The sequence below is a fragment of the Mustela nigripes genome, chromosome 6 (assembly GCF_022355385.1).
Source record: "Mustela nigripes isolate SB6536 chromosome 6, MUSNIG.SB6536, whole genome shotgun sequence".
NCBI lineage: Eukaryota > Metazoa > Chordata > Mammalia > Carnivora > Mustelidae > Mustela > Mustela nigripes.
The window spans coordinates 10,033,802-10,044,955 of NC_081562.1; the positions used below are offsets into that span (position 1 = coordinate 10,033,802).

The 11,154-nt window shown below is 47.1% G+C and overlaps 1 protein-coding gene across 2 annotated transcripts in view; it reads right to left on the reverse strand.

Moving 5' to 3' along the window:
• Positions 1–544: 544 nt before the first annotated feature.
• Positions 545–11,154, reverse strand: part of EIF3L (eukaryotic translation initiation factor 3 subunit L) — a 27,790-nt gene continuing 17,180 nt past the window's right edge. For both annotated transcript variants that reach the window (XM_059402035.1, XM_059402036.1), the window contains 5 exons: positions 9,239–9,393; positions 8,318–8,488; positions 6,985–7,482; positions 1,666–1,746; positions 545–753 (listed from right to left, as the gene is read on the reverse strand). In XM_059402035.1, coding sequence (XP_059258018.1) covers positions 715–753; positions 1,666–1,746; positions 6,985–7,482; positions 8,318–8,488; positions 9,239–9,393 — 944 coding nt within the window. In that variant the 3' untranslated portion in view covers positions 545–714. The remainder of the gene's footprint in view (positions 754–1,665; positions 1,747–6,984; positions 7,483–8,317; positions 8,489–9,238; positions 9,394–11,154) is intronic.

The following is an 11,154-nucleotide window of genomic DNA, read 5'->3' on the forward strand; positions in this document are numbered from 1 at the left end:
AGCACACAACTGTCGTGACTGGCCTCGTGAAGCTGTCAGCATGAGGCATCGCAGACACGGGCAGCAAAAGTAAGTAGTTGTTGGGAGCCAAGTCTTGGCTTTTGTAGAACTCTCTCTCGTTCTGACAAATAAATAAAATCTTAAAAAAAAAAAAAGAACTATATGACCTCAAGCAGTCACTTTATAACCTGAGCGCGTCTCCTCCTCAGCAAGTGGGGATCCAACGGCTAACCGCAGGCCGGGAGGTGTCAGCGCGCACCTGGCTTCCTCCCAGCGCAGCTCATGGCTGCAGGAGGGGTTCAAGTTTCTGCCTGAGACCCAGCACTCTGCTAACATGCGTGGAAATCACGGCAGGTCACTTAATGTTCACAGGATTCTGGTGAGGTATAAATAAGATATTTAATGTGAGAATGTCCTGCGAACTGCAAATTCAAATGAAACACCAACATCGATCAGATGCATCGGGAAAAAGTGTCACAGGAAATCACACACTGTCGCCCCGACTACAGATCCCCACCACCCCCAACAATGATGAGATGACAAATCTGGCTCCAAGGATCTTTTACTGAGACCTATTTAAAACATTTCAGTCCTTAATACAAATAAACTTCAACTCAGCTGGATGGCTGATCTAGGTAAAGGCTTCATGGTGACAAAAATACGCCCCGCCTGCAGAGACCCCAGAATTGGCTCCTAACGAGAGTGTGAAGGTACTCAGGGTCTCTGTCCCATCTTCTTCAGGGTTCGATTGAGCTACGAGAAAAAGAAAAGCCAAGTTAGATACGGAGATCTCACCAACCCATGTCCCCAGTGTGCACGATCCCCAGGTCCGACCCCTGGGCCACCGCTCTGAAGTCCGGGAAGGGTCTCTCTGACGCAGGCACCGGAGTCCACCTTGTGTGCAGGAAGCCCCAGTCAGGTGCCCGCCCCCGACACTCCCACAGCCCTGCACAATTCACACGGACTGTTTCACCTGCCCTTCACACGCCACACCCACACTGCTCTGTCCGTTTTATAAGACACGCGGCTCACAGAAGCCAAACTTGCCACAGGGCTGCGTTCCTCCTGCAGGAGGAGCCCTGTGGCTGGCCCAGAGCAGAGCAGTGACCTCTGCTGGAGAACTCAGAACACCAGGATGAAGCGGTTCCAGTTACGGCCACACGCAGAAAGCACGCACACACCCTGCATCCTCACACACCCTGCATCCTCGTAGTATTCGTAGTATTCGGCGTGACCCCCAGCCCCCAGGACCTCTCCCAGGGCAAGATGTGAAATGCACCAAGTCTGTCAAAACCCAGCTTCCTGTCCTCTGCCTGCAAGAACCGGCCAGACCTGTCTACATCGGAGAGTAACTGCCAAATGGGGAGGGATGGGTAAGAGCAGGCAGTGAAGCCACCCATATTAGGAAATACCAGGGAGGGAGAGGAGAGCTGGCCACCCGCAGAGAGAGATCTTGGACAGAGATGCTCTGGAGAAGGCTGACACAGCAACTGCTACAGGCCCAACCCCATTCCCCAAACCCCAAGCAGCCAGCCAGTCTTGCTCAAAAACTTTTTAAAGGGCCAACTCCGGGCTTTCTTGAAATGAAAAATAAAAAAAAGCAAAAACTCCCCACCAGTTCCAAACCTCTGTCTCCAACCCACACACCGCTCCCCAACTTCTCACCTCCTCAAATTTGTGGATCTGCCGGATAAAGAAATCCCCATAGCGCCTGGCGACCTTGGTGTCTGCGATGTGGATCATGTCCTATGGGAGAAGAAAAGCAGAGTCAGAGACGAGCAGGGAGGCAGGGGCACTTAGACTTGCAAGTACATAAAGTCCCCCATTGCCTTCCAAATGCAAACGTTGCGGGGGGGCACCCTACAGAAGAGCATTACCAGCTGATGGCAGCTCGCTCTTTCTAGATGCTTGATTTTTGCTTCCTTGTTAATTCATTTATTTGAGGCGGGAAGAGGGACAGATGACCTTCCCTCCGCCGCCAAGCATGGAGCCCAAAGCGGGCTTGATCCCAACCTTGAGATCATGACCAGAGCTGAAGACGGGGCTTAACCCATTGAGCCACCCAGGCACCATTTTTATTTTCAAGTCTTCTGTAACGAACACGAATCTTTCAGCAATAGAAACATTTCAGACAGCATTTTATTCTCACACACTGTTTAGGAGTGTGAAGCTACAAGTGAATCCAGATTCTAAACTTTGTTTTTTAACTCAAATGTGGTTGAACACCATTTTACTCGTAAATTCCTGCATAATCTAGGTCAAGGCCTAAGAATTTTCTGGATCTCTTTGAAAGGACTTTTTCAAGTCAAGGATGAAAAAAGAAAAGCCAGAAAGCAAGCAGGGATGCCTGGCGGCTCAGTCAGCAGAGCATGCGACTCTGGATCCCTGGGTCATGAGTTACATAAAAATGCAATGTTTACCAAAAGAACCACCACCACTACCCAGAAAGCAACATTTTGCCAAAGACAAAAGTGAACCAGTAAGAGGAATAATTTTTTAAAAAGCCCCAAAAAGATGCAATCAAAAACATTTTCATGGGGCGCCTGTGTGGCTCAGTTAAGCATTTGCCTTTGGCTCAGGTCATGATCCCGGGGTTCTGGGATCAAGCCCTACATCGAGCTCCCTGCTCAGGGGGGAGCTTGCGTCTTCCTCCCTCTCTCCCTCTGCCCCTGGCTCTCTCTCTCTTAAATGAATAAATAAAATCTTTAAAAGAAAAAATAGGGGTGCCTGGGTGGCTCAGTGGGTTAAAGCCTTGGCCTTCGGCTCAGGTCATGATCCTAGGGTCCTGGGATCGAGCCCCGTATCAGGCTCTCTGCTCAGCAGGGAGCCTGCTCCCCGGCCCCCGCCTGACTCTGCCTACTTGTGATCTCTGTCAAATAAATAAATAAATAAATAAATAAATAAAATCTAAAAAACAAAACAAAACACTTTCTCATGTACAGACTTTAAATCATATTATAAGTATTTAATTATGTTATAATTTAATTAATACATTACTGTAACTTCATGTAAGTTTTTTGTAATAACTAAGTTGTTGATTCTTGGGAGAAATGTTTTATTTATTTATTTTGAAGTAAAGCTTTTACTCCACCCTCAAGGTGGAACTTGAAATCATGACCCTGAGATCAAGAATCACATGTTCTGGGGCACCTGCATGCCTCAGTGGGTTGTCCCTCTGCCTTCCGCTCAGGTCGGAGGGTCTTGGGATCAAGCCCCAAGTCAGGCGCTCTGCTCAGCAGGGACCCTGCTTCTCCCACTCTCTCTGCCTGCTTGTGATCTCTCTCTCTGTCAAGTAAATAAATAAAAATATAAAAATCTTTAAAAGAAAAAAAAGAATCTCATGTTCTACCAACTGCACCCACCAGGCTTCCCAGAAGTGTTTTGTTAAAGACCATCCAGATAACTGGGACCAGTTCAGCAGGGTTACAAAGTGATGACAGGGGACGGAGCAGGTTACCGATACTGCCAAACATTATATCAGGCACGCACTGAGAACAAATTCGAAAAGGACTTTAGGTAGTAGAAGTGATACTACAAGGGACAGTTCTGATTTTTAAAACAACACTGGAAAACTTCCCTAGTGACTCTACTTTCAGTGAGCCCGTTCGTGTCAGAGACAGCCAATTTCTGCCAAACATCAAGTCTTCCAAAAACCACTCTAAATGAGAGGGTTCGGTTTAGCAAGATGAGCTTTCAAAACTAACTACCCAAACTGACCCAGCAATCCCCAAGTAGGTATATGTCCAAGAGAAGACATCCACACAAAAACCTGTACACAAAAATTCATGATAGCAGCATTACCCGCGATAGTCAAAAGGTGGAAACTCGACTGTCCATCACCTAATGACTGGGTCAACAAAGCAGCGCACCCCTACAAGCGCGGTCCTTTGCCACCACGAAAACGGACAGATATGCGCCACAGCCTGGACGAGACCTGAAAACGTGCTCAGTGAAAGAAGTCAAACACGAAAAGGCCACATGTTTATCATAGCAAATATCGAAAACAGACAAATCCACCGAGATGGAGAGCAGATTACTGGTTTGCCAAGGATGAGGGGAGAAGGGGACCTGGGAATGACTGCCCGTGGGTAGGGAGCTGTGGAAATGTCATGGAAGTAGGGGAAACCAACTGTGTGACACTGTGAATATAACAATAACCACAGAATTTCATCCTTTAAAATGGTGAAGTTTATGTTACCCGGTTATACCTTTAAAGCAATGCCAAAAAATCTAGTATGTGTAGACCAATACTTTCTCAAAGCAACTAGAAATACAAAATAAATAGTTTGTAAACATCTCCTCATCGCATCGAAGAGCTGATGAGAGAATAAAGAGCTACTTTAAGAGAAAATAAACCATTCCAACCGCAACACAGAAGCCTGCTCTGCAGGGAGTGCGTTCGCTCCTCTATCCCAGAACACTTGCACAGAGGGACAAACCAAGGCCAGGGTCAGTCTTACAGAAGATGCTCCCTGCACTGCTGGATCCCTTGAGCTATACCCTCAAGCTGAAGGCAAAAGGGGGACTGGGCAGCCACCCTACTCCAGACACCAAGCAATGCTCACCAAGTTGCGGGAGGGACATACAAGAGGAAAGACACACATTCCCAGGACGTTATAAACACAAGGTGATTCTTCTGACAATCCATAGCCTGGGCTTGTTTCCTGGTTGGTCCAGGGGACCCGAAGTTTTGAGTCTATGGTGGTCCCAGACCAGTAATCTCCCCAGGCACCTTGAAGAGGCAAAAGCAAATCCCTTCTAGAAGAATGAATATTCATCCTACACTTCAAAAAATGTCAACAAAGTTTTTCAAGGACAATAAACTATGTAGTAAACAAACAAAAAAAAGGAACGAAGGATGTTTATGGAAACACTTCACCATGAATTTAAGAAAAATCAGAGAAAGTAAAAACATAGCTGAAGAGATTAACGAGGATAGAATAATCAATCAAAAGAAAATTACCCAGAACAGAGACTAAAAAAGATGGAGAAAGGGTTTAAGAGACACAGAAAACAGAATGAGGTCTGATATACATCAAGTAAGAACTCCAGAAGGAAAACAAAGCACATAAAGTAAAAGATATTAGCCAAGAACATTCCAGAAGAGATGAAAGACATCAGTCTATTCATTTTAACAGACTGCTGTTAAGTCCCTATCAGCATTCCAGGTATATTAAGTAGAACATCATCTTTGAGTGTGTGCACATTAAGGAGGATGAGAGGGCGTGACTTCAAGGAAAAAGCAATTCTAGGAGTCTAGCATATTTTACATCTGAAAAAAACTCACCTAAAAAACAGAACTTAGTTCTTTTAAAAACCTCATTAGGACACCAAAATGTTAACTTAAACTTAAAATCCAGCAATGCAAACGAACACTAGCCCTCCTCCTGAGAGGAGCCTAGGATGTCACTTGTGCCTCCTTCCAGAAATAACTCTGCATTCACAAGCAGATATAAATGAATCACTTAAAAAAAAAAGAAAAACTTCAATGAACCACTGAGAGCCACTCTCCAAAACCATGGACACTTTCTGTAATACACAAAACCACTGAAAAGCGCATCTGCATTAGAATGCGAAAATCACAGCCAACTCCTGCAGCAGCAGCTGGCCCAGCGCCTAAGGGGACTCCTGCTGTGCACGAAAATGCTGGATGGTGCTGGTCTTAAATGTAACACAAATAAAAGAAGCCAGACACGAAGTGTCAGTCCTCTACATGAAGTCCAAAAGTAGGCAGCACTCATCCAGAGTGCGACAAGTCAGGACAATGGCTCTCACTGGCTAAACTATGTCCCACACTCTACGCCACACCCTCCCACTTTCTTCCCTGATCCTCTCTTCTGCCACAGCCTCCTGTTTGAGGTCACTGCAGCCACAATGAAGTTGTCCCTCAAACATACTGGGTTCACTCCTGCCCCAGGGTCTTTGCCCTTATAGCGCCCACTCCTTGGAACGCTGTTCCCTCAAACGTGTGTCTGGCTAGTTTCTTCACCTGCTTCAAGTCTCAGCTGCAATTTCACTTCCTCAACAAAGGCTACCCTGAGCATCTGTGCAATACTGCCACCTCTGCCTTCCACCACCACTACCCTTAACTGCACAGCACTTGGCAATTTCTAACCTATGATAAAGAAAACGTTCCACTTTTCGTGTTTGTAGGCCCCACTCCTGGCAAAACATTTACTCAAGGTCAAAATGACTTGGCGAAGTCATTTGGACTTTGGCAAAACCTCAAACATGGGCTCTATTCCTGCCCCAAGTACACACTGTACATGTTTCATTAAAAAACAAACAAAACCCACCAAAAAAGAACATTCCAAACAGAAACCTAAGAAAAAAAACCTCACTGATTCCCGTAAGATTCCAGTCTTACAGCCTTTCTGGAAAGTTTTTCATCACAACTTGTAACTCTACGTAAAACAAGAACAAATACAAAAGCAAAACCGTATGTGACTCTTGCACCAGCGCTCCCTCCCCTGCAGCGCTCTTCTCTTTGTGAAGACTGACTGTGTACCCCACGCAGCTCTCTTAACTCGGACTAGAATGAAACTCTTTTTCTTAAATAAATAAATAAATAAATAAATTTATAAGATTGGAGAGAGAGCAAGAGAGCATGGGTGGTGAAGAACGGCAGAGGGAGACACAGAAACAGGCTCCCCGCTGAGCACGGAGCCCGATGTGGGACTGGATCCCAGGACTCTGGGATCATGACCCAAATCAAACGCAGACGCTTAACTCACTGAGCCACGCAGGCGCCCTTTAAGTGTTTTTAAAGGCTTGTTCATTTTGCATTGACGCCTACCACGTGGTCTGCTTCACTATAGCGCTGTCTACTCTCACATGAGAAGATCAGCGTGAGGGCAGAAACCTCTGCTGGTTTTGTGCACCACCAAGTCTCGAATGCTCCAAGTGGTGGGCGCCGAGGAAACCCTGATGGCTGAACAGATGGAGAGAGAGGCCGCAGCCGCCCAGGCCGGAAGGCAGCCGTACCTTATCGATGTAGAAGTCAACCTCGGAGGCCGACTGGAATTCGCCATCGAGGGCGGAGATGCCACTGGTCCACACCAGGTTCTTCATCTTGTGCTTGAAGACCAGCAGCTGGATCCGGAACTCCTGCTCCGTGAGGTCCAGGAAGCCGGCCAGCTTGGCCACAGGCATGGTGGTGTAGAGCTTGAGGAAGCTGCGGATGGTGGACAGCTGCGCCTGCTGCTGCACCTCATCCGAGAACACCTTCAGCTGCTGCAGGAAGGGCTCCTTGTGGTAGTTGGGGTGCACGTTGTCGTAGTTGGGGACCACGGGCGACAGGAATTTGGGGCACGAGTAGCTGAAAAGTTCCTCATAGACCTGCGGGTCGCCCTTCTGCATGCGCAGCATCTTGTCCCCGTACTTCTCCCGCAGCTGCAGGTGAATGCTCTCATCGATGCGCATGGGGTACATGGTGAGGGCAATGGCCAGCAGCGCGTGCATCTGCTCATTCTGCTTGTTAATCTGCGGGCATGAGACCAATTGGCGCGGGGTCAAACGAGATGGACTTTCTGAGGTCCCCACCACCCTCCCAAGTACATGCTGCATAGGCCTCAGGTTTCTCCCTGGTCTTGCACCCGTCAGTTAACTTTCCCGAAGTCCCTCCGCATCTGCCCTCCAGCTCTACTGAACTTCCAGCCCACTTCCAGGGCCTCCTCAGCTGGTTTCTGGATTCTTCACTAGGGCCTCCTCATTCCTCCTGGTCTACCCCATCCTCACCGGCAGATCGATCCTCTCACACCGTCATGACTGAGTCACCCAGAAATTCTAGATGGCACTGTAAGGCCTATAAAGATTAAATACTTGAGCCAGACAGTGAAGGTTACCCCAGAACCTAGCACCCCAGTCTGACTACTCTACGGCCCTACAGCCTTCAGCTGTTCCTTGTGCTGCTACATCATCACGCTTCCAAGTCTCTGCCTAGAAACTTTGCTCTGCTAGAAACCTCCCAATTTTAGGCACGTCTTGGACCCTTCCCCTCCTCCATGGCAAACTGCTTGAGGGTGGTACCTCTACCTCCCTCAGTTTTAACTACCCAGAGCCCAGTGAACACTCAGCAAACTTGCTGAATAAATGTAGACACTGCTGGAGGGAGAAAGTAAAACAAAAGATACTGTCTTTATCATTAAGGAATTAATGATCTGAAGTAACAGGCACAACAAAAGAAACTTAAGAGTAGTCCAGCCATTAAGAAATCGCCCTAATGAAAAGACATACAAAAAGCAAAATTTGGGAGAACATTTACCAAAAACTGTCGGCACATGTGCCAAGGGTTCAAGCTGGTCAGAGGCTTCCTTACCATCTCATACTTGTATGTGGTCCTCTGGAACATGCTCTTGGTCCTCTGGATATAGAGGAGGATGTTGGCAAAGACCCGGATGGCATCCTGGTAGCGACGCATCATCAGATAAGCAAAACCTACGTAGTAGTAGGTGGTCACCTGGCACTCGGGCACCCGTGAGTACATGCTCTGTGGATGGAAGCGTCCGTGAGTCCCAAAACCAAGTCATCCCGGAGAGAATCTGCAAGCCGGCAGGGCCCAGTGTCAGCCGAGCAGAAGCCCCGTACAGATGCCCCGAACTACCCAGCAGGAAAGTGCTGCCCTCTGGAGTTAAGAGGCTCCAAGCGCAGACCACACCAGTCACCGATTAAGTCGTGTGACCCGAGAGCTCCACACTGTTAGATATAACAGGAAGAGACTAGACCAGGTGACCCTAACATTTCTTTCCACTCCAAATCCCTCCACACCTCAGCTGTGTACTCTTCCTCGATTTCTACTCCTTCCTTTTCCATATAAACCCGATAAAGGAACAGATAACAAGACTGAAAAAAAAGACACACACACACACAACAAAAAAGTACCGATTTTTCTGTGGCTAAGAAAAACCACCACAGCTAATCGTCATTGTCTATACCACCTCAGAACTAAATCTCACTCCTTAAGTAGTGAGATGTGAATAGTAAAAATCTGCCATTATCACGGTCTTGAAAACAGAACCAAAGACTGCCAAACACTTCGAGTGTTACTAAGCAACAAAGAGAAAGCACCTTGCCTATGCGCAGACGTTCACTACAGTGCTTCCCTCCATGTCTCAATTTTCAACTGGTCTGGGGAAGACTCCTCTTTCTGATCCCTAACATTTGTCCTTCAAGATCATTCTCTTAACGCACACTCTGGCTCTGGGCGGGGAGGGGGGGGCAGGGGGAAACAGGTAATCACCTTCTTATTCAGTTCAATATTCTCCAGCACCTTGATGGCCTGATAGTAGTCCCCCAACAGGGAGTGCAGACGCAGAAGGCCCACCAGGCTGAAATACCCAAGCATCTTGTAAAGGGAGTGCCGTCCGTACTCGCCAGCCACACTCTCGGGGTCACCTAAGAGAAACAGACACTGTGACCATTCTAGCATGGACACGTGAAGGAAGGTGAGCCTAATCCCCGAATACCACTCAGCTGACTCTCCACCTTCTACGGGCCTCTGAAGCTTCCCGCAATGGGGATTAACTGCCCTCAGAGGACTACCCAGAAGCAGCATGCCTGACCTTTTTTTTTTTAAAGGTAACCTGGGGCACCCGGGTGGCTCAGTGGGTTAAGCATCTGCCTTTGGCTCAGGTCATGATCCCAGGGTCCTGAGATTGAGTCCTGCATCGGTCTCTCTGCTCAGCAGGGAGCCTGCTTCCCTCTCTCTCTGCCTACCTGTGTTCTGTCTCTATGTCAAATAAATAAATAAAATCCTAAAAATAAAATAAAATAAAAATAAAAAAATAAAAAAGGTAACCTGTACCTAACATGAGTCTCGAACTCACAACCCCCATACCGACTAACAGGCCAGGTATCCTTGGCCTCACACTAATCTTTTACCAAGAGTTGTGGGGGGGGCGGGCGGGGGATGGGCAGGTTTTTGTTTGGTTGGTTCCAAGACACCTGAGATTACTGAGATGACCCTTTTTATCAGCAGCAGCTACTCATCAAGGCCACTGCTTTCAGGAAGTGCATGAGGTCAAAATTACTTTGCTAGTAACACTAACACGCTATTTGTCTTTCTCACTGAAATACCACGTTGCACTGATGGTGCAAACACAGTGGGTAAAACTGACAACTCAGCATAAACCAGGCGGTGGCAGCAAATTGTATCAGTAATTACTGTATTCCTTCCCACCACATGTGGGGAAAGAACCAGCCACTTTTTCACAAAACACCGTTTTTACTTGAATGACTGACACACAAATTATGGTTACTTAGATTTGGGTGTTCAGCAGACATTTTCTCAAAAACGAACGGGGTGAGCCTGTTACATGTCAATAAAGACAACGGACAGTGCTCACTGCCAATGAAAATAGGAGCTTTTAAGCAAATTCTAGTTTTAAAAACATGTATCTGCCACTATGAGCTTCCAAATAAAGACTTACCTACCTAATGAAGCTGATGATCAAAGTGGGTTTTTTAGGTTGTATAATAAAATAGATAAACATTTAGGAAATCTTTATAACTCAATGAACCAATTTTTTACAAAATTGTGCAGGGGTAAAAAGATCCATTCAAGGGGCACCTGGGTGACTCAGCGGGTTAAGCTGCTGCCTTCAGCTCAGGTCATGATCCCAGGGTCCTGGGATCAAGCCCCACATTGGGCTTTCTGCTCAGCAGGGAGCCAGCTCCCCCCTTCCCGCCTACTTGTGATCTCTGTCAAATAAATAAATAAAATCTTAAAAAAAAAAAAAGTTCATTGCTAAGGCTGCAGATTTCTCACTGCAATTCACCAGTATGAAACCCCCATTGTCTCAGAACTACCTGAGAAGGCTGTGAAGACATTCCTCCCTTTCCCAACTCCACATCTAGGTGAGGCCAGGTCTCCCTCATATACTTCAACCCAAACTGCATATTGTAATTCCAACAAACCGAACGCAGGAGCAGAATGAGAATCCACCTCTCTTCATATATGCCTGGCATATTTGCAAAAAGGGCACTGCTGCAGGTGCCCTTTCCTTTAAACATTTTTTTTTTTTTTTTTAAAGATTCTATTTATTGGGCGCCTGGGTGGCTCAGTGGGTTAAGCCGCTGCCTTCGGCTCAGGTCATGATCTCGGGGTCCTGGGATCGAGTCCCGCATCGGGCTCCCTGCCGAGCAGAGAGCCCGATG